Here is a 24,808-nt window from a genome sequence, read left to right as displayed (position 1 = left end):
TGAATTTTCATCCCGATGCTTTCCAGTAAGTTTGTGTAACCGCATAAAGACTAAATGATAACACTTGTGTTTACACTGCCTCGTGATGAATATCTTTGATATTTACGACAACATTTTGTCTCAATATGGTTCAATTACATTAACATGGTTCTGGATTATGGTGACATTTCCTACCTGCTGCCTCAGCTGCAACTCCATTATCCTGCTTTAAGATTCATTACCTGAGATAGTTCAAACACACATCAGTGTTACCGTTGAGTGTCCCTATCTCTGTGGGTTTTATTCATTTATAAAGCTCTTATTGTTTTGTTTTTTAATCCCTTTACATTACTTCACTACTTTCTTTTAATGTGGCCTCTTATCAGGTGATTGGATCAGTCACTGTTATCCGTAGGGCACTTTAACTCTTTAATAACATCACGCTTTACTTCCAGATGTTCGTCTTTTAGCTGATCTGTACACCCTTGTTTATTTTGATTATTGTTAAGGTTTTTATTTAACCCTTAGGCTATATTAATTGTTGTTTTATTTCTTGGCATTGATTTGGTTTGACTTATGTTTCTTGATACTTTTGAGTGAGCTCAACATAGTCTTTTACAGGACCTCTGCTCGGCTACATTATGCAGATGTTTACCTGAGTGATGGTTGGTTAGATAGTTGCCTTGATGTGATCAATACAATCTCCTGTTTCTCTGTTCTGTTTGATCAGTGATGATAGATGGACTCTCAAGCAGCCAAGGGCCTTTGTCTTTTCCAACCTTTTCCATCCATGGATGCATCAAAATGTTTTCTTATCATTTCAAATGCACATTTCAGCTGAAGAGCACAGGGAGTATATTCATCTCACTACCTGACTCCACCCACTCACCATCGCTACTCCCTCATCCCAATTAACCACACCAAGAAGAAGACAGGCTGGATGATTATGGAGGAACTCATTTCCAAAATGGCATGCCTCAATTGGTCCGGCGGCACAACAGATGGGGATTGTAAGAGTAACACTCATTCATGCTGGCAACCCAAGCAGCGCTCCTCCTGCAATTAAGAAGTTGTGGGCAGTCGAGTGAACTTGAGTCTGTTCCTCATATCAGTGTTGCATGTTGCAGATAAGGTGTTTTTTTGTGTTTTTTTTTTTTTAAGGGAAAGAGAATAAGTGAAAAGGAATGACTTCAGGTTATTATTACACAAAATGTGTTCCAGATAAAAGGAAATTGAAATCCTGCCTGTAACCCCCCAATTTTGAATGAATCATGTAAATTAAGTAATAAGCATCCTAATCTACTTTTTCAGCCCCACTCAAGCCTGAAGGCACAGTCTTTCCTTTTTCAATAAAGCTCTTATTTGACTGCAGTGAAGTTAGTTTGAAGTTGGATATTTGACAGACATTCGCTCACTCACTCGCTTCTCAATATATTAAAAATCCATATAAAATATAAGATGTGTTCAAATGCAATAAAAACAGGTGTGTCTCATAGAGGAGGCTTAGCCCTACCATCCTGTGTTGATTTTGAGCCAACAGGTCACATGACCTGAGAGTTATTGAGCTATAATGCTCATATTTACAGTATAAAATAAATCAAAAATCCATATAAAATATTACATTTGTTTAAATGCAATAAAAACAGATGTGTCTCATAGAGGAGGCTTAGCCCTACCATCCTGTGTTGATTTTGAGCCAACAGGTCACATGACCTGGGAGTAATTGAGCTATAATGCTCATATTTACAGTATAAAATAAATCAAAAATCCATATAAAATATTACATTTGTTTAAATGCAATAAAAACAGGTGTGTCTCATAGAGGAGGCTTAGCTCTACCATCCTGTGTTGATTTTGAGCCAACAGGTCACATGACCTAGGAGTTATTGAGCTATAATGCTCATATTTACAGTATAAAATACATTACAAATTCATATAAAATATTAAATGTGTTTAAATACAATAAAAACAGGTGTGTCTCATAGAGGAGGCTTAGCTCTACCATCCTGTGTTGATTTTGAGCCAACAGGTCACATGACCTGGGAGTTATTGAGCTATAATGCTCATATTTACTGTATAAAATATATTAAAAATTCATATAAAATAGTAAATGTGTTTAAATGCAATAAAAACAGGTGTGTCTCATAGAGGAGGCTTAGCCCTACCATCCTGTGTTGATTTTGAGCCAACAGGTCACATGACCTGAGAGTTATTGAGCTATAATGCTCATTTTTACTGTATAAAATAGGTAAGAATTCATATAAAATATTACATTCGTTTAAATGCAATAAAAACAGGTGTGTCTCATAGAGGAGGCTTAGCTCTACCATCCTGTGTTGATTTTGAGCCAACAGGTCACATGACCTAGGAGTTATTGATCTATAATGCTCATATTTACAGTATAAAATACATTAAAAATTCATATAAAATATTAAATGTGTTTAAATACAATAAAAACAGGTGTGTCTCATAGAGGAGGCTTAGCTCTACCATCCTGTGTTGATTTTGAGCCAACGGGTCACATGACCTGGGAGTTATTGAGCTTTAATGCTCATATTTACTGTATAAAATATATTAAAAATTCATATAAAATAGTAAATGTGTTTAAATACAATAAAAACAGGTGTGTCTCATAGAGGAGGCTTAGCTCTACCATCCTGTGTTGATTTTGAGCCAACAGGTCACATGACCTGAGAGTTATTGAGCTATAATGCTCATTTTTACTGTATAAAATACATAAAGAATTCATATAAAATATTACATTCGTTTAAATGCAATAAAAACAGGTGTGTCTCATAGAGGAGGCTTAGCTCTACCATCCTGTGTTGATTTTGAGCCAACAGGTCACATGACCTAGGAGTTATTGATCTATAATGCTCATATTTACAGTATAAAATACATTAAAAATTCATATAAAATATTAAATGTGTTTAAATACAATAAAAACAGGTGTGTCTCATAGAGGAGGCTTAGCTCTACCATCCTGTGTTGATTTTGAGCCAACAGGTCACATGACCTGGGAGTTATTGAGCTATAATGCTCATATTTACTGTATAAAATATATTAAAAATTCATATAAAATAGTAAATGTGTTTAAATGCAATAAAAACAGGTGTGTCTCATAGAGGAGGCTTAGCTCTACCATCCTGTGTTGATTTTGAGCCAACAGGTCACATGACCTGAGAGTTATTGAGCTATAATGCTCATTTTTACTGTATAAAATACATAAAGAATTCATATAAAATATTACATTCGTTTAAATGCAATAAAAACAGGTGCGTGTCATATAGGAGGCTTAGCTCTACCATCCTGTGTTGATTTTGAGTCAACAGGTCACATGTCCTGGGAGTTATTGAGCTCTAATGCTCATATTTACTGTATAAAATACATTAAAAATTCATATAAAATAGTAAATGTGTTTAAATGCAATAAAAACAGGTGTGTCTCATAGAGGAGGCTTAGCCCTACCATCCTGTGTTGATTTTGAGCCAACAGGTCACATGACCTGGGAGTTATTGAGCTTTAACACCCATATTTACTGTATAAAATATATAAAAAATTAATGTGACCTGTTGGCTCAAAATCAACACAGAATGGCACCTGTTTTATTGCATTTAAACACAGTTACTATTTTATATGAATTTTTAATATATTTTATACAGTAAATATGAGCATTATAGCTCAATAACTCCCAGGTTATGTGACCTGTTGGCTCAAAATCAACACAGGATGGTAGAGCTAAGCCTCCTGTTTTTATTAACACATTTACTATTTTATATGAATATTTTATATATTTTATACAGTAAATATGAGCATTATAGCTCAATAACTCCCAGGTCATGTGACCTGTTGGCTCAAAATCAACACAGGATGGTAGAGCTAAGCCTCCTCTATGAGACACACCTGTTTTTATTGTATTTAAACACATTTAATATTTTATATGAATTTTTAATGTATTTTATACTGTAAATATGAGCATTATAGCTCAATAACTCCCAGGTCATGTGACCTGTTGGCTCAAAATCAACACAGGATGGTAGGGCTAAGCCTCCTCTATGACACACACCTGTTTTTATTGCATTTAAACAAATGTAATATTTTATATGGATTTTTGATTTATTTTATACAGTAAATATGAGCATTATAGCTCAATAACTCCCAGGGCATGTGACCTGTTGACTCAAAATCAACACAGGATGGTAGAGCTAAGCCTCCTCTATGAGACACATCTGTTTTTATTGTATTTAAACACATTTAATATTTTATATGAATTTTTAATGTATTTTATACTGTAAATATGAGCATTATAGATCAATAACTCCTAGGTCATGTGACCTGTTGGCTCAAAATCAACACAGGATGGTAGGGCTAAGCCTCCTCTATGAGACTCACCTGTTTTTATTGCATTTAAACACATTTACTATTTTATATGAATTTTTAATATATTTTATACAGTAAATATGAGCATTAAAGCTCAATAACTCCCAGGTCATGTGACCCGTTGGCTCAAAATCAACACAGGATGGTAGAGCTAAGCCTCCTCTATGAGACACACCTGTTTTTATTGTATTTAAACACATTTAATATTTTATATGAATTTTTAATGTATTTTATACTGTAAATATGAGCATTATAGCTCAATAACTCCCAGGTCATGTGACCTGTTGGCTCAAAATCAACACAGGATGGTAGAGCTAAGCCTCCTCTATGAGACACACCTGTTTTTATTGCATTTAAACGAATGTAATATTTTATATGAATTCTTTATGTATTTTATACAGTAAAAATGAGCATTATAGCTCAATAACTCTCAGGTCATGTGACCTGTTGGCTCAAAATCAACACAGGATGGTAGGGCTAAGCCTCCTCTATGAGACACATACCTGTTTTTATTGCATTTAAACAAATGTAATATTTTATATGGATTTTTGATTTATTTTATACAGTAAATATGAGCATTATAGCTCAATAACTCCTAGGTCATGTGACCTGTTGGCTCAAAATCAACACAGGATGGTAGGGCTAAGCCTCCTCTATGAGACACACCTGTTTTTATTGCATTTAAACACATTTACTATTTTATATGAATTTTTAATATATTTTATACAGTAAATATGAGCATTAAAGCTCAATAACTCCCAGGTCATGTGACCCGTTGGCTCAAAATCAACACAGGATGGTAGAGCTAAGCCTCCTCTATGAGACACACCTGTTTTTATTGTATTTAAACACATTTAATATTTTATATGAATTTTTAATGTAGGTTTATACTGTAAATATGAGCATTATTGCTCAATAACTCCCAGGTCATGTGACCTGTTGGCTCAAAATCAACACAGGATGGTAGAGCTAAGCCTCTTCTATGAGACACACCTGTTTTTATTGTATTTAAACACATTTAATATTTTATATTAATTTTTAATGTATTTTATACTGTAAATATGAGCATTATAGATCAATAACTCCTAGGTCATGTGACCTGTTGGCTCAAAATCAACACAGGATGGTAGGGCTAAGCCTCCTCTATGAGACACACCTGTTTTTATTGCATTTAAACACATTTACTATTTTATATGAATTTTTAATGTAGGTTTATACTGTAAATATGATCATTATAGATCAATAACTCCTAGGTCATGTGACCTGTTGGCTCAAAATCAACACAGGATGGTAGGGCTAAGCCTCCTCTATGAGACACATCTGTTTTTATTGCATTTAAACAAATGTAATATTTTATATGGATTTTTGATTTATTTTATACTTTAAATATGAGCATTATAGCTCAATAACTCTCAGGTCATGTGACCTGTTGGCTCAAAATCAACACAGGATGGTAGGGCTAAGCCTCCTCTATGAGACACACCTGTTTTTATTGCATTTGAACACATCTTATATTTTATATGGATTTTTAATATATTGAGAAGCGAGTGAGTGAGCGAATGTCTGTCAAATATCCAACTTCAAACTAACTTCACTGCAGTCTTATTTGTAGTCTCTGTAAGTCAAAGCAGTAATTCTGCTGCATGGCAGAGCACGCAGATGCTGAAAAGGCAGCCCTTGTATAGCCCACTGTCTATTTCTGACACCTCTTGCATTTCGAATCAATATGAATTCTGATGGCTCACAAAATAAGTCAAGCACAGCTGTACAGTGCAAGTAACGGATGGGTGGGTGATTTCATTTAATATAGAGGAAGACAACAGACACACACACACACACACACACACACACACACACACACACACACATAATGACCCATGAGGAGCAATCATGTGGCGTAAATTGGCTCGAGGGCTGATGAAGTCAGATGTGTGTGAGTTGGCTGTTAAATAAGTCTGGACCAGCATATGGCGCTGCAAGTCCAAGAAGCCTGAAGAAATTTACGGTGCGCATTTTTACCGTAACATTATTACCTTTCGAAACATTTGGAGGAAGCGAGTCAGAGTAAAAAAAAAGTGAATACATGAAATTGAATATGCAATGTGATATAAAACATATCCGGTACTTGTTAAGATTTAAATATATCTCGTTGGTAACAACTATCCAATTGAATTACAGAAAAATCAGTGGCGCCTCTACTTCGTTACTTACCGCAACGCCTCGCGGTGCCGTCAGACCAAACTCTCGCGATAGTTCCAACCGAGACCCAGGGAGCAGAGCAAAGGGGGGACTTGACATGTCAACAAAATAGATCAATTATCTCCACACAGGTAACTTTACATGCTGTTTTATGTCATGTTAAATAGATATGAAGAATCGCCGCGGTGGTAACTTCAACGTGGTGGCGGAATAATCAGAGGACACTCACAAAAACGAGCCGAGTTGAAGCTGAAGTGTCGTGTGGTTTGGTGTGTGTGTGTGTGTGTGTGACTGACTGTGACTGTCCACTTTAGCTTTGGGTGACAACCACTGCACTTTTACACGTCGGCTAATTGATCCGTCATTTGACTGAATGCTTTTTTATAGGTTTATTTAAAGTCCACAGAAACACAGCACACCTGTCCTGGTCTAGAGAAGCGTTGACTTCTCTCTAAAGCCCCGACAGACAACTTATATTTAAGGCTAAAAGCGTTAGCACAGTGACTTTATCAGTGTTAACACCTCCTTTAGCTTTTCACACTTGTTCTGTATTAGTTCAGATGTGAAGCTGGTGGAGATCCTTATTATACTTTATTAACAATACTACATCACTGAAGGTAAATGTTTTTTTGTTGTTGTTTTATTGACAACAGCACAGGAGGATGAATACAAAGAAGGATAAGTGTATAGCCTACAACATTAATACACAAACATACAATCATAAAAACACACAACAAGACAAAGAAAGAAGAAAAGAAATACTTATTCAATGGCTATTTTGTAAAGCTTACAAAGATCATATGTTTTAACAGGCTTTTTATTTTCACAATCACATATAGAGGAGATGTATTGTTTAACATATGCAGACAGATAGGCCTAATTAACAAATTAATCAAGTAAAACTGGGGATTTTATTTCCTATCAAATTCAGTGTAGCCAAACAGAACATTTTTTCAGCATAAATTAAACTGGGGTAAAAATGATCACTGATAAAACGTGCCAGTTGGCTCCAGAGTTGTCTGGTGTCCGGTGGTGAGAACAAAACTAAATGAACCAAAGTTTCATTAACAGAATCACAGTGGTAGGTAAATATATGCCAATAATATCCTTGTTATTATACATTATTGAGTCCACCATTTTATTTTAGGGCACTTTTCACAGAGCACGTACTGGAGAGTAGAAGCTATCGATTAGTCATTTAAAGAGAAATGATCCAACTACAACAGTGGGGAAAATAAGTATTTGATCCCCTACTACTGATTTTGTAAATTTGCTCCCTCACACTATTATGGATGGTCTATAGTTTTTATGGTAAGTTTATTTCAACAGAAAGAGACATAATATCAAAGAAAACATCCAGAAATAATATAATCATATAAAAAGGTTATAGATTAATGTACATTTGATCAAGTGAAATAAGAGCAGGGGATCAAATACTTATTTCCCCCACTGTATAGCTATTCTATCATCAATAAAAGCCAAACACAGTTGTTTCAGCTCCTTCAGTGTGAAAATTCAAATGTAGAAAGTTAATTTGAAGACACTGGCCTCTGGGAAATCATGTTAATATTTCACTGTTTATTGACCAAACAAGTAATAGATTACCTATTATCAGATAATTACCTATTACCTTCTTTAATGATTATCTGTGTCTCATTAACTGTCAACTCCTTGTAACGATTTCTCTTCACATGTTCCTCTCCTGCTGCTTCCTCCAGGCATGTAAGGGTGTGCTGGTGTGGAATAGCTTGACAGGTTCAACTTCATCTGGACCTATACACCTTCTCCTCCACCATCTTCCACCTATAGTCTCCATGACAACCCCTCCGCTCGTGTCGCCCTTTGGCGGGCAGCCGCCGCCGGCGCAGCAGCAGCAGCAGCAACAGCAGCAGCAGGCCCAGGCGGCGCGCGACGTCAACACAGCCTCGTTGTGTCGCATCGGCCAGGAGACGGTCCAAGACATTGTCCTCAGGACCATGGAGATCTTCCAGCTCCTCAGGAACATGCAGGTCCGTCTCACGCTGTCTCTCTTGTCCACATGACATATACAGCTCTGGAAAAAAATAAGAGACCACTTTCACAAATGTTTCTTAAAAGCATCTCTACATGTATGACTGTCATTCTTTTCTTTTCTTTTCTAAATACCAACACAAACACAACTCATTCTACTTAATGAGACATTGATTACTGTAGGACATTACCTGAACCACATCTGGTTTTAGGAAGATTATAAAAACCACTGCTGGGATTAAACATTGACTTTATCCCACAAAAACTGATTTACAAACTCTTCCTGAGTTAAAATATTCTTGCTGTGTTGTTTAGGAATAAATATGAACATGTTTTCTTTGCATTATTATTATTCAAGGTCTGAAAAGACTTGATATTTTTTGTTATTTAGACTAGTTTAGTCATTTTCAGCCAATAAAAGCTCTAAATTACAATATTTTTATTTCAATTTTGGGAGAAATGTTGTCGGTAGTTGATAGAATAAAACAAACAAAAAATGAATTTAATTTTACTCAAACACATACCTATAAATAGTAAAACCAGAGAAACTGATAATTTTGGGAGTGGTCTCTTAATTTTTTCCAGAGCTGCATATAGTTACAGCTGCCCTCTGCTTCTCTGTTTTCCTCTCCTTCTTTTCAAGTTTTTCCCGTAACCCTAACACACTTACCCAAATGTTAAAGCCATAAGAACAACCACTTAAGAAAAGTAAAAACTGCAATTTTGTGCTGTATTTATGTAACAGAAAAGATAAAAAAGCAGATATAATGATATAAAGTCATGGGGTGCACACAACTTAAAACTATACAGAAAAATGCAGAAATAGTAATAATAGGTTTGATGGTAACGTGACAAAGCACTATTATGGAAATGACAAAACATCTGTCAACATTTGTTAAAATGTTTTTCTGATGCAGGATTTAAAAACAAGACAGTGCCAGGAGCCTGAATCCTAAATGGAAACAGAGACCACTGAGTAATCAGCCAAACGTTTAATCACTGCCTTGATTTTGACCTAATTTCTGGAATAGCTGGACAAAACCAGGGAATATGAGACGCCTATAGGGACAGTAGAGAGTTTAGACTTCATCAATATATTCTGTCCGTAAATCATGCAAAGTCTTTTTAGCACTTTTTAAGCAAAGAAACTAAAGTTATTGGTGAAGTAGGAAAAAAGGTTGGGTGTTATTTATCCTGTATCCTGTCAGTATGGTGGTGGGCTTTTTTTCACTCCACATGTCACAGCAGGAGAAGCACAGGTATGGATAATGGAATTAATGATGCTTGAACTCCACTGAGCTGCTTCAGTTTTTCTGGTCCTGATGTTGAAGAGTGGGACGGGGAGATGTTACCAGAGCAGAGCCATTGTTAATATTATCACTCACTTCTGTGCTTTTCTGCTATGAATGAGTCGGGACAATATATCTGCCACGAAGAAGGCCTGTTTCTGCATGATGAAGCTGAACTATAAATTGACCTTTAAGGCCTGATAAAAAATTCATTGAGGCTCAATAATACCAGAGCAAATCTAATTTTCTCACCATCAGAGACAAAATAGCTCTGAAATATTCCAGATCTGGTGAAAACGATGATAGTTCTTGCTCAAAGTTGAGGCCTACCACCAAAGAAACACACATCAAAATGTTTAACAACAGTATCATTTGTTGTGTCAAAAGATGTTAGTATGATCATTGATATATATTTCTCAACTGTTATGTCATGTATAGTAAGAAATCTAAGAAAGGGGTCTATGCTCTTGGCTGTCCAATGATTTCCCATGTTTAAATGCAATAATGGTGTTAATCTTTGTGTATGTTGTCAGAACAGAGAAGAAGTTTTTCTTTTAAGATAAAAGGTTGTGACCACTAGTGCCACAGATAGACTTTGCGTTGAGTGTTAATTCTAAGCTCTGTTCTGTTTTATTATGGCAGGTAAATCATTTTGTCAGCTTCTTTAAATGGTGTAAAAGTAAATGGTATAGGAACTTACGGAGAGGTGTGAGGGACTGTGTTGGCCTGTAGCTATTTTAATTAAAATTCTACTAAATTATTTTCTTTTTAATCACTTATTAATAAGATTTTGTGTTGGTGTTTTAATAGTGTTACTTGATCAATGACTTAAAAAGCAACAACCTTTTCCTTCGTTTGGTGGAACAAATGTTTTTTGTTCAGAGGCTGTTTAACACGCAGTGTGCTGTCTGAAGTCACTGCACTGTCTTAATGGGTCATACTGGTAGCTCAAATATGTGTGTTATTTTTTTTACATGGTACATTAATTCACTGCAATCAAGTGGTGGCAGACAGTTGTTGAATTAGTTGAGCTAATGGATTTTCTTGAGTGTTTTTTTATTGAGGATATTGCTCCTTTTTTATTATTGATGTGCAGTTCACATGTAGTTCAGCTGGAGGTCAGCGTGAGTTTATCCTGGATGTGTTCCTGTCCCTCTGAGACACACCTTGTTAAAAACACAGCCGGAGACGGGGGCCAAACAAACAAACAAACGCTCCTCAGCCACAGAATGCACAAACAGCATTGTTGTGACTTGTTCTCTCGCTTTTTTTTTTGTAAGATCACAGGTTGTCTTCTTTATACTCATAAAAATTCTTCATTTATCTGCTCTTGCCTCCCTCCCTCCTTCCCTCCCTCCCTCCCTCTCTGTTTGTCTGTCTGTCTGTCTCCCCTCTGTTTCTCTGTCTTCCCTTTGTTTGCCCTGAAGGCAGGCTTGTTTCATGTTATGTAGGATGTTTATAATCAGACAGCGCTGCCCCAGAGGCTTGTCGATCCTCTCTATAAAAAAACACGTCTTGTTACTCTTTAACACACAATGTAGTTGAAATCCAGCGATGCAGAGCGAGAGAAAACGTTGAAAGTGCAGCAGCTGAAGCAGCTCACCTTTTAAATTAAATTGTAACAGTAAAATATGGTCATCATGTCCAGTTATCATATTGTTGCATGGTCACAAACATGGCATTTTTAAGATTTCAGTCCTAATTCTTATCACTGTACCAGAGCTTTGGGCAGTGGAGATCGATGGTTGTTTTTATTATTATTATTTTTTTTAGTTCTTACAAAATTGCTGTACTTTGTACTTTTACTCACCCCGATGTTTCCCTCTGTGGTTGCTTCTCAGCTGCCTAACGGAGTCACTTACCACCCCAACACCCACCAGGACCGGCTGGGGAAACTCCAGGAGCACCTGCGAATGCTGTCTGTGCTTTTCCGCAAGCTGCGTCTTGTCTACGACAAATGCAACGAAAACTGCGCCGGGCTGGACCCCATACCTCCAGAGGTGAGACATGGACACCGAGAACTGAGATTGATTCTGTTTTTTTTACACTTTTGGTGTCTGGTCAATGTCTTTTCTGGGTGAGAGGAGACTCATGTTATGACGATTTTCTGTCAATCAGCTGATTGATTGAGCAGCTCTGGTTGATGTTACGTAAAACACAACGGTGGTTTGATGCATCTTTACACCTGTGTGTGTGTTGCCCTTTAAATCCTTATCAGGTGAAATTAATTCAGTCGGTGTCCTACTACGCGCTGCTTCTCCCTGCCTCCACATACAAACTGAGCTTTCAGGTTTGATCACACACTCACACATACACACACACACCCTGAGATTAGAGAATCAGCCGCTCTGAAAGCCACGTTGATGCTGAATGGGACACCTGTGGAGTTAATATGAGCCAAGATGGTGCTGAACGCAACCCTTCATTGCATAAGGAATTTTATTTGCATTATGTCATTGCAGGAAATCATCAGTGTGATTAGTAAAAATCAGCTGGGGGTGGGGGTGCTTGTGCTTTTTCTTGCATAAAACATTTAATTTTTATAAACACTCAGCATTTTTGTTTTCCTCAGTTACGACTAACCCACAAACATGAGGGATGTCATTTTTACTCCGCTGTTGAGTGTGTCAGTTCAACTCACAAACACGACTGCTGCACTCTCAACTCCATTATCAGCTGACACAAGTCTCTCTATCTTTTTTTTTCTGTTTTACTTGCAAGAACCAAAGTTTTAATGTCTCTGTTGATCATCTGTGACACCAAAACATCAGATTTGGGCTCTTTCACTCTTGAGTTTCCCGGCTCCCGCTTCCTGCTTCCATCACACTTAGTTTTGTGGCTCGGTGGGTTCTGAGAGACAAGGCTCAGTTTGTACAGTTTACAGCCTGTCGGGGCCGTTTTCCCCCCGCAGCGCTCTGTGTACGCTGATGCAGATAAAGATAAAATACAGCGATTCATTCTTTCTGACTGACAAAATGCAAATCAACTTGAAGTTTTACCATATTTATTATAGTGTCCAGACATTGTCTCATTATCAGTTGCTCATTTGAGACATTATGTTACCTTAAAGGGATAGTTCACCCAAAATTCAAATTTCACTCATTATCTACTCACCCTCATGTCGGCTGGGAGAAGTCTCAGAGTCCTCTGTGCCTTCTCGGAGTTACAGCAGGGCTCGGTGCAGCACTGCATGTCCATATGACGGTTGCGAACGGAGCTCACTTTTCTTCGTCCAAAAAGACACACCAAAAAAACATCCAAATACCTCCATAGTGCTCGTCTGTAATGTCTCTCTTGTATTGAAGCCCCAACATGAGAAATTGTTCCGAGAAAAATTAAATAAGTATATATTTTAAGCTTGTTTGTAGTGGAAGCTCCCAGCACTGCTCTTCCTGGTCCGTCCAAATCTAGCGCGATTTGCATTGACACCCAGTTCACGGCTCCGCAAATCGTGCAAGATTCCGGCAGAGCAACACTGGGAGCTTCCGCTACAAACAAGCTTAAAACATAGACATTTTTTTCGGAACAATTTCTCATGTTGGGGCTTCAATACAAGAGGGACATTACAGACGAGCACTATGGAGGTATTTGGATGTTTTTTTGGTGTGTCTTTTTGGACGAAGAAAAGTGAGCTCCATTCGCAACCGTCATATGGACATGCAGTGCTGCGCCGAGCCCCGCTGTAACTCCGAGAAAGCACGGAGGACTCTGAGACTTCTCCCAGCCCTTAGTCGAAATTTGAATTTTGGGTGAACTACTGTATCCCTTTAAAGCAAGTTGTATTACAAGGTACATTTCAGAGGGTGTGGTTGGTCGTAACTATCGGGGTGATGGAGCCATTTGACAAGACTGATTGATGCTAATGTCAACGCATCAAACTCAAAGTGCTTGTCATGGGTTTTTTTTTTTGTGTGCTCTCAGCCGCAGCTTCAGAGCCGAGCCGAGCTTCTCTCACAAGCTGCCTGCTAAATTAGGATGTTGTTAGTTTAAAGGAAGTAGGCCATTGTTACTGCCACACCTCCTCCTTGCTCACACATACACACACACACACACATGCAGTCACACACATACATGCACATCTTTACCCTCGGGGGCTCTTATCTCACCAAACCCCCTCCCATCCTCCCCTCCATCCTCCCCTCTAGGTCTGTCTTTCCTTCGCCCTGTAGCAGATTCATTGGTCGCTTCAGGTGAGTCTCCAGAGTCTCTTTACCGCCAGTTACGGTCACCATCCACTTTCAGGAACAACGGCACCTCAGCTCCATCCTCGCTGCGCCTCGCCTCGCCTCGCCTGCACAGACACACACAAAAAAAAATACACGTGCATGTGCACAACTGTGGCCCTGTCTCGCCCCATAGACATGCATGTGGCGCGCTGTAGCATGTCACAAAGGCACTTCATCATCAACACACACACATGATGGCTCACTGTGTGTGCGGCGGCTCCATGCAGGGCTACAGCTAGGCTATCCACCACTGTTTGATTGGATTTATGACTGCGGCAGTCCCTTCCCAATTTCTACAGATTGGCTTGCAGCTAATCTCTCTCACCAGACTCCTACTGAGGATAAAGGAGGATGTGGGTGGAGACCAGTCTTAAATTGGAACACATTTGTGATGGCTGCCACCGTGTACATTTTCCGCATTGAGTAATACAGTTGCTCGGCGATGATCTGTTGAGGACGACTCTCGTCTGTCTGCCCCCTAAATCAAGAAGCCTGTGAGGTTCTTCACTTTGACATTCTTTCCTTCGCTGTAATGGCGTAAATCCTCATCGAGTCGTTACACACCATCCAGCTGTTTCTCTCTCCTCCTCCTCTCTTCTTTTCCACCTTATTTAAATGTTTGTTTGTTTATCTCCCCTTGGTGGTGGAGAGAGAGAGAGAGAGTCCAGCGCTGACCGGCCTAATAGCTCAGCTCGAGCTCCACCGTCCGTGTTTATCCAGGGGCTGAGGAGGTTGTTGATTTTGGCCCCCGACGCGCCCGCCATTTATCATCCCGGAGAATTCAGGTGCCCCGTCTGACAGCCGCGCGCTATTGGCCAAGCCCAAAAAAACAGGAAGTGGAATCAATGACTCGGGCAGCGTGACCTCATCGCAGCCTAATTAGCAACAGACCCGTTTATTGAACAGCTGGACCGAATGCACACGTCAGCGCTTCCCCCTTTTGTCTTTCCAGCTGTCGTTTGTTGCAGCCCAGTTGCAGCTCCCTTTTCCTCCTCAGACTCTTTCACACTCTCTTGCTTCTCTTCTTCCTCCTATCCTTCTTTTTTTCTCCACCTTTTCCTCCTCTTTCCCTCTGTTATTGCAGCTTGATATTGGCTCTCCCCTTTATTTTCAATTCCTCTCTCTCTCTGATTCAATCTATGTGTTCACCTTGGCTTCGTTTCCTTCCTTTTTCTCTCCAGCTTTCTTTCCACTTCTTCTGCTTCTTCTCCGTCCAAGTCTTCCTTTCCCTCTTGTCATTTCCTGAAGTGAACAGCCCCACCGTTTCATTTCCCTCTTTACCTCACACATTCACCACTCTGTTTTTTCCCCCGTGTTATTTCGTTGTCTTTTCGGTTTTGTCTTTCTCTACCCTTTTTCCTTTTGTCTCAGCGAGGCAACCTGGAAAACTTCATTAGGCCATTTTTCTCTGTCAGGCAGGAAACCACATCCATCTTTCTGTGGAAGAGGCAGGGGTTATGACTCACACAGACACACACACGCTTACACACACGTGCTGCTTGGTTTCATGTGCATCCACCCACACACACACACACACACATACACGTACACACACACACGTAATACCCTCTCCATCCATCTTTCCCCACCCTACTCAGCACATTTTCTTTTTTTCCCCCCACAAGCTGCCAAAATCAGCTCACTACCTTTAAAATTCGATATGTCATCGGCTTTGGTCTGAATTTATCTAATTAAAAAACTCGCTTCTTTTCTCTTCTTTAAAGTTTTCTCGAGCCAGAGACAAAGCTCGTATAATATCCTGCATATATCATTTGCCGTCTTTTCTCCCTCCAACACTTGGCGTTTACAGTTTGGCGCTGAGCTCCTCCTGGAAACCGACGGGAGCACAGAAAGTTTTCCAAATTTGTACATCTCCATTCCTTCGTCTCTTTAGTTGTGTTTTTTGCATCCTCTCCTTTATTTATTCTCTCTTTTGTTTTTTCCCTTTCACCTCTTTCTACCTCATTCGTTCCCCTCCTCTCTGCCTTTCTCCACCTCCCTGCAATCTTTCCCTCTCATGTCATTTGTTTGTCTGCCTGCTTTTGTTTATTCCCTTATTTATTTATTTTTTTTCCAACCTCTTTCGTGTTAGTCTTGATGTTGGCCAGCTCTTAACCGTCTTCGTATACACCAGTCGGTCATTGCTTCCAGATGAAGCAGCTCTCTTGAGTCATCGTCTGGTGTCCGCGGGGGCCTCCGGTCCAGCTGCGCAACCTCGGGTCAGACGCTGCAGAATAACCTCCAAGACTTTGCACAATTTTCGATTAGCGTTGTGCCAAGTCATTATTGGAGCAAGGTGTATTTTCCTACTGTATAGCCGTTTTTATTGGCTTCTGGTTGTTTTGAGAGTCTCCTATCTAATCTATGTTTGTGATCTTGTCTGGTATGGTGGTTTTTGTTTTGAAAAGGAAGCTTTGGAGATGGTAAGTTTTTTTTTTTTTTTTTTTTTTTTTTTGAAATGTTCATTTTCTCCTTGCAACAAAACCTTCTCGCCTCCACTTTAACAAACTGCTGTATCTTTATCTTTGTGGCCCGAAACCCCATAAAACCTGGCATCATAAGTCTTAAAACTGTTCAGGGAAATTGGTCCGTAGATTCTGAGAGAGTGCGAAACCATAATATTGACTTAATGTCAACGTAACTGATGTTATGTGTTTCCTGGAACTGCTGTAGAATAGCAGCGACTACATTTTGACTACGTTTACACTACGAGAGGAGGAACAGTATGTTCTCAAGACGCTCAAGACGTTACTTGATGGGTGACTGCAGCAAGCCTCCCCAGCCAGCTCCCCCTCCTCCTCCTCCTCCTCCTCCTCCTCCTCCTCCTTGGGGTGACCACTAGGGGGCAGTGTGATGCAAAGCAGCAGGCAGTGACCCTCAGGAAAGCAGAGCGTCGCCCTGAGGCTCGTGCACGTCAGCCAGCCTCACTGTAGTGTCAAGCAGACAAGGTCAAGCACACAGAGCGTTTAAAAATGAATTAATCTCCCACTCTCCCTCTCTCTCTCTCTGCCCTGTCTCTCTCGACGGTGAGGAGAGAAGAGTGAGACTCAGGCTGTGTTCGAGAGCTTACACAGAATCCCCATTTTCACCACTTCATGGGAACAAGATTACGAGACAGCACAGGGATATCTTGAGTGTGGCTTAGCACTCATAGGTCGAGATTGCCAATATGCACATAATACATACCTGTGACTGTACTCAGCGGGCGTTAAGGCTCTCCCACTGACAAACGTGAATACAATACACGAGAGAGCTTTTAGTATCGTTAGACCATCGATAGAATAAGAGGATAAAGACACGTGTAGAAAGTGCAGCACTGCAGAATGAGACCTTACAAGATTATGAATATATATCTGCTGGAACTATTTGAGAGTGAAGGAAACTTTTCCTCTTATAAAACACACAGTTAACAGTCTGGATGTGATTAACTGAACTAACGAAGCCTAAATGGTGTTTTCTGTCGTCTCTTGCAGCAACTGATCCCCTTCGTGGAGGATGACAGCTCCAAACACGAGGACCGCTCAGCCGGCCAGAGCCGCCTCGCCGCTGAGGAGAGGAGAGAAATCCTGGAGGTCAACAAGGTATGTTGTTCTGCACCTGAACAGGAAAACGACCATGACGGTCACAGATTTTTTTTCAGTCCCGGCCAGCTGTGACGCCTCCAGACATTAGAAATCATATTACATCACCTGAGCTTCGGGGAAAACACTGGATCCAGTATCCTCTTTAAGATAAGAATAAGTAATAATTAGGCCTGAAATTCATTACAGATTTTTAATTTTATTCATCATTTTTAACCTGAAGCTTTAAAAGCCCAGACTCCTTTTATTTGGAAAGTAAACAGGCTGTAAGCAGGAGGTTTGCACAAAACAAAAAATTAAAGAGGCTGCACTTGATAAACTTTATCGTCTGGGTGCTGATTGAGTTTAATAGCATTTCCCCGCAGCATCAATCCCACCTTTTTTTTATCTGGGGACTAGATACATGTAGTGGATCATAGCAGCCACTGTATCACATTCTGTAGTTGTGTAGCCTGTGCTGTACTCTGCTCCCACGCAAGATTAAGTATCTAGTCTGCAGACTGTGTTTGTGACCCAGGGAATCTGAGGAATTTGACAAACTTGTGAACCTGACTGACATGCTGTCTGCGCTGGAGGCAGAGTTGGATGACTTTCGCTCGTCTGTCTCGCAGACGGAGCCAAGCAGGGACAGACGGATCTGGCCTGCTGAGATGGTATCGCTGCTGCTGACATATCAGCTATAGCCTAGGAAATACAGGACGATCATCTGACTATGGATTGTTGCATTTTTTTGGGGGACAGGAGGACTCAGGACCGGTTTTGTTGACGGTATCGTGGAGCTGAGGAGAGCTGAAACCATCTGGTCCTATCAGCGAAAAAAACCACGTCCGTGATCTAGATAATGCAAAAGTTTGTAGTGTGTCCTCAGGCTCCCTGATGCAGCTCATGTCGACTTCGTTGAGCCACGACTTCCAGTCAGTGCACACACCAGGGCAGCTTGAAGCGAGAGCGTCTAGTTGTTTGGATAAAAGTCAACGCCTCAAAATCTGCAGTTACGGTACTCGTACCAGAAAACTGTGGATTAGTCTTGTCAGGTTGCTGCCTCAAGCAGAGGAGTTCAAATATCTGGGTGTCTTGTTTCAGAAATGTGGATAAGATGAAGTGTGAGATCGGTGTGATGGCAGCGTTGATAGGCTGTTGGACTGGACATTTTGGGGCTGAAAATAGAACTAAACTTGAAGCCTGAGGGTGAAACTCTCAATTCACTGGGTCTGTTTCCTGCCAAACTGGCAGGAATGAAAGACTCTGTGTTGCTAGTATGGATTAAAAGTAGGGCTGTCAAAGGTACAGCGAAAAATAGCACATTAATACACATTCCTTTTAATGACGCTATTTATTTGATGCATGATTAATGCATGTTTTATTATATGGGTATATAATATTTTATTATATCGACACATAGTTTGAATCATCTGCTGGAAATGAATCAGCTGCAGTCACAAGCTAAACCGTCTCCTCTTACAGTTTTCACTTGTATTGGAGCGGTCATGTTATTATTGGAGCTTTTTTTTTTTTTAATGCCAAATGGAGTGAAGCCTTCCTTATTGGAAAATATCCTTTTAAGATATATTTCTAACAAAATGTGATTCATTTGCCATGAATTGTGGACATTAATGTGATTAATTGCAATAAATATTTTAATCTTTTGACAGCCCATATAAGAAGATATTTGTACAAGTGAGTTAATGAATAGAGATGTTTTCCAAATAGAAAAGATAAGCTGATTGGAGTGAGATAGTAGCCTGCGGTGTTTTTCACACAATGAAGAGATGACTTGGATTTTTTTTGCCCTCTTTTTTCGTCTCGTGAGTGAGGTTTTTCACTTTTTGGAATGGGTTTCAAGTGTCAGACATCAAACATACCTGAGAGCTTTTTCAAATTTATTCACTGTCAGATATGTTTTTGCCCGGCTCTGATAGAAGGGCTGTTTTATGACACTCTGAAGTGCAGAGCAGAGAGCTTTTCTCCCGACTCACACGCCACGGTGTCAGTCAAAGTCTTAAAGTTTGTTACGGAAAGACTTGAGCCTGAGTCACGGCTCGGTTTAATGCTGCAGACAAAGCGAGGTACATCCGAGTGTGAAGATGCACAGGAAGATGGTTTCTCAGATGTATTAAAGTACAACCGACGATGAAAATTTAATAGCAGTTGTGCTGTGATGAGGCTGGAAGAGAAACTTATCCCCACATTGCAAGAAGTTGGAAGTGTTTGAGTGTAATATTTCATTTTTAAACTTAAGTCCTGGTTTCCTGTGACGATGCCTGTGCTTGTCCTGGTGACAAAAAAGAGAAAAAATCCTCAAATGTATTATTTCTTAAACAATTTTTTACTACATTTTTCATGAACAGTTGTTGTCAGATGTTTTGTATTTCCTGTGGCTGCTTCACAATAAAAGCCAACACATGTTCTGAATGCTTTTAATGTGAAGTAGCAGCAGCAGCAGCAGCAGCAGCAGCAGCAGCAGCAGCAGCAGCAGCAGTCAGGAAACTTTCTTTTGTGTCAGTAGTACACTCAACTCAACACGGCTCCACAACGCCTGTTATCTCTGAGATACATAAACAAACAGTAAGTCTGGATTACACGCATCATTTCCTGTGAGTCCCTCGTGCATGTGCAAACAATTTGACTCCAGTGTGGGAATGGAGGATCCTACCATTTAAAATTAGGTCTCCAATATAATAATATAATAATTATAAATAAAAATAAAAATGTATGTAGCACCTTTAAAAAAAAAAAAAAAACAATGTTACAAAGTGCTGTACAGAAAAAAATAAATCAAGCTACTTAAAGGGATAGTTCAACATTTTGGCAAATTGGCCCATTGCCGTAATCCCTATAGTCATAGCAGTAGGTTTGTTACCTTTATTTGTCGGTGCAAGCTATTTTTAGAACGGCGGAGCAGAACCGCAAGCTGCTCAGAGCTACGCTACGGAGGCTCATGGGATTTCTTGGTTTCCCTCATCAAACTCATCAAATACACAATCCAACAACTCCAAAACGCTCTGGTGGACAAGTTGTGACCTGCACATTCACCACGCTATGAGATAATAATGGAACGTTATGAGACAGAGTTGTTTTCAAAGTAAATTCATGCAAAACCGCGCCATGTGCATTCCCGTTGGCGGCAGTTTTCCGGCAAGCAGTCTCTGCATTTTCCTGGAAAACAACTCTGTCTGGTAACGTTCTGTTATTATCTCATAGCGTGGTGAATGTGCAGGTCACAACTTGTCCACCAGAGCGTTTTGGAGTTGTTGGATTGTGTATTTGATCAGTTTGATGAGGGAAACCAAGAAATCCCATTAGCCTCTGTAGCGTAGCTCTGAGCAGCTTGTGGCTCTGCTCCGCCGTTCTAAAAAAAGCTTGCACCGACAATCAAAGGTAACAAACCTACTCCTAATTATGAGATATGGGATTATGGCAATGGGCCAATTTGCCAAAATGTTGAACTATCCCTTGAAACAAAGAGAAAACAGTGACAAATGATGCCCCATCCAATGAAAAGTAGAATAAAAATAGAAATATTGTAATAATAGTATTGAAAACTGAAATAATACAATATAAAATCCCATCAAAATAACAACAAAATAACAACAATATCCACCAATATAGAGTGATAATTACTTTTTATATTTCTCTCGTTTCTCTTTCTTGTAACATGAGGGTATTCCAATGTGTCTCCACTTCCTGCATCAGTTATGTCAAATTAAAAGCCCATTAGGTGCAATAATAAAATATTTATAGCAGACACACAGCTGTTTACTTATTATTTTATGTCCCAGTCTTGCAAAGCATTTCTGCACCGACCGCTGGGACACAACACAGGCTGCTTTAACACTCACAAATCCTGCCCCTTGATTTTTATTTTATTTTTTTGGCATTTGCCATCATAGATTATTTTTTTATGTCCTGGATTAAGTTTAATCTCGTCCTGGGAAACGGGGCTCCATCTAAACGACACGAAAACACACCGTGTGCAAATATCAGCCCCTGGGTCGATGAAACCTCGATCCCACAGAGACGCAGGTGAGGTAAACAGCCAGCAGCCACGCGCAGCACACCTCCCAGCAGTTTGCATATCTCACCCCAGTACAGTAGTTGTGGACATGGCGTGGAAAAGGTTCAGGTAAAACACATGCATTATTCAGGTGGCCTTTTAAGTTCGCCTCGTCTGTCATGGATTTGTTGTGTTTGTGTGTATATATATATACGTATGTGTGTGTGTGTATTGAGTGAGAATGAGAGAAAGAGCTTTTGTTCTTCCTTCAGAGAGACAAGATTATGTTTGCGTTTGCTCTCACACATGCTTTCTGTGTGTGTGTGTGTGTGTGTGTGCGCATCGCAGGCTGAAGCCCTCTTTTTGCTGTTTCTTCCCTTTGTATGTGCTTTGTGCTGGCACCGTACAGATTGTGCATGCCAAGCCGTTTCAGTGTGTGCTGCAATGATAATGGTCCAAGGTCAGGAGTGTCGGCAGCAGAGATGAGAATTGGTTATTTTTAAGAGCTCAGCACAGCTCCCCTGGCTGCTTTTAAATGTTAACACTACAGTAAAACATTGCAGTGAACCCTGCGCTCAGCTGCACTCAGCCCGGTCCAAAACAAAGAGCATCCCCCTTTTCACACAAAGCCACGCAGAGTATGGTAAAAGCCTGCTGATACTTTGATAGATAAATAAACCGTGTGCTTATTCCAATACTGGGCTGAAATACTGAGATTTGTTTTTAGCACTTACAGTACAAAAAGCAGAAATACTTTTTTATCAGTTTTCTTCGTGGCTGACAGAACATATAAAGTGAGTAATTTTGTCCTATTAGAGACCTGTGTATAGAAGTGATAAATAACCTTGTTTATGATGTGACCTTCCCCCTATGGAGAGCATTAGCATGCAAATTGAGTCCTGTCAAATGATGCTCGCATATAGAGACGGAGGGGACAGGCTACAGTGATTTGCTCAGGGGAGGCTCTCCTCACGTTCTGCGGTCTCTAATTCATATGGTGCCGAGACCTTATTATGCAATGGATATACAAAAACAGTCATTATGCACTAGAAAGTTGTGCTTAATTTATTTAAGAGCAACATATGTCATACTCTGAACAGATGAAATCCACTACACTGGTGTATTGATATTGATTTCCAGTCATGTCTCAATGGTTTCAGTGCATAAAATGTTTCTGCAGCTGGACTGAGCTTCTTTATCTTTGTCTCTCTGATTAGCCATGATGTAATAAGAGGACTTATTAAAAAATAATGAGTCGTACTTCCATTACCATTTCGCTTTTGGAAGCATCCTTCATGTTTTAAGATGGGCTGAGATCAATTCTGTTTGGATGATACCATTTATCTTTCAGTTTTTTTTTTATTACTGTGAAAAATGAACATGTAAACATTAATTATACCGACATTTTTCTCCATCGCCCCTCCCTATCCCTCACACCAGAGCACTATAGCCAGAAGGTTATGTAATAATTACATTACATGCATGCACATACACACATATACACTCACATAATTACACACTAAAGATTAATTTTTATCTGCATTTACAGTTTCAAAATGAGTTAAAGAGACCCCGAGGAGTTTGCTTTTGGTTATAAAAGAGTCTCATATTAATGTGGATGAATCTACGTTACCCACACTTAAATATATCGTTTTGTCTTTGTAGTTATTTTAATATTATTATTTAACCTAGTTGAGGTTTCCTGGACACTGCCCGGCGGGTCATGGGAATAACGCCGGTGGGTGGCTAGTTGGCATCGTTTATGGTCGGAACTACGACGGTATCTGAATGTCTTCGAACCTCCGACTTTCGATCTGATTAATGAAAACATTCTTGGCAAATGCTTTCGCTTTTGTCTGTCTTGCGCCGGTCCAAGAATTTCACCGTGCACGCGGAGGCTCATGGGAAATGTAGTGTGAAAACACTTAGCTTTCCGAAACTCCTCGTAGTCCCTTTAAGAAAAGGCTGCCAGGCAACAAAGAATTTCTGAATCGACCCCTTTATCATATAAATGGACTTGGTACTTGACCTCTCTCATCCAGTGTCCATGTCTTCTACATTTTGTATTATCATCCTTCTAGCGTACCGTGATGTATTTTTCTTTAAATCAGTTAATCAATATTTTATGATGGAAACTTAAGTAATGATTTCACTCTTCCTTGATGGAGCTTTTTCAGTTTTTGTTCACCATCACTTACATAGTTGTGTTTCTTGATGCCTGACCTTCACCTGTATGTACAGTAGTCACTCTCAAAGGTACACATATCCAGACATGAATGAGTGTTGGGTGGTCTGTTTTGTAGCCAAATTATTGCTTCTTGTTGCTCATTGTCGTGTTACCTCTGCTGACAAGTGGGGAGTCTGTGAGCGTTGAGCTCTCTCTCTAACTATCTGACTTTGGATAGGAAAAATATTAGCATGTGGTGTGTTGAGCCAACTCAAACAAGCCCCGTGTGCCTAATTTGGAGAATGGTCCGCTCTGCCATATGATCAGCTTTGTTTCCCTCATGTGATTGGCTCCTAGTTTTGTTGTCACTTGACATTTTGTCGTTTTTTTTTTTTTTATTGAGGAAATTACGAGCGATGCTTCATATTGTTAAATCCTCCGAGCTTGACCCATAGGCTAAAACCCTGAACCTATTAGAAACGCACATTTCCAATCTGGCTCTGGGATTTGCAGTGTATGCCTCATGTGTTTGCAACATATTTAGCTGTGATTTTTGCCCGGGCTGCCCAGCTGCACATTAAGGCAGCAGTAAGGACAGCAAGCTTTGGGGAGTTAAAGCGGTTAGTCTGATCAGCAGAGTAGAGATGCAGCAGGACAGGGGAAGCAGATGTTTGTGTCCTGGCTACATCTGCTGCAGTCGCTCCAGCCAGATAGGATAGGACTGGATGAGAGGGGGGATGACTGGGAGGAGGAGGAGGAGGAGGGTGTGGTGGCAAGGAAAAAGGGAGGCAGAAAAAAGAGCTAAATGGCAGAGAGATGCTACGATAAAAAAAAAAAAAAGATTGAGTGAAAGATGAAAAAATTGTGATAGAGAAGAAGTGAGATGAAAAGAAAGCCGTCTGTTGAGTGAAGGGTAAGAGAAATGGGCTCTTGAGGTAGGAAAGGTGTTTGAGGATGGATGGATGACCAGACAGATAGCCGTG

The 24,808-nt window shown here is 39.9% G+C and overlaps 1 protein-coding gene across 3 annotated transcripts in view; it reads left to right on the top strand.

Moving 5' to 3' along the window:
• Positions 1-6,625: 6,625 nt before the first annotated feature.
• The window catches only part of med30 (mediator complex subunit 30), a 42,335-nt gene continuing 24,152 nt past the window's right edge, over positions 6,626-24,808 (top strand). For all 3 annotated transcript variants that reach the window (XM_083981933.1, XM_083981934.1, XM_083981935.1), the window contains exons 1-4: positions 6,626-6,689; positions 8,277-8,567; positions 11,699-11,857; positions 17,557-17,664. In XM_083981933.1, the coding sequence (XP_083838059.1) occupies positions 8,373-8,567; positions 11,699-11,857; positions 17,557-17,664 (462 nt within the window). In that variant the 5' untranslated portion in view covers positions 6,626-6,689; positions 8,277-8,372. The remainder of the gene's footprint in view (positions 6,690-8,276; positions 8,568-11,698; positions 11,858-17,556; positions 17,665-24,808) is intronic.

Source organism: Trachurus trachurus (assembly GCF_905171665.1).
Source record: "Trachurus trachurus genome assembly, chromosome: 11".
NCBI classification, from domain to species: domain Eukaryota; kingdom Metazoa; phylum Chordata; class Actinopteri; order Carangiformes; family Carangidae; genus Trachurus; species Trachurus trachurus.
Note: the sequence above shows the minus strand (reverse complement) of the source record. Positions and strands in the feature narration are given on the sequence as shown.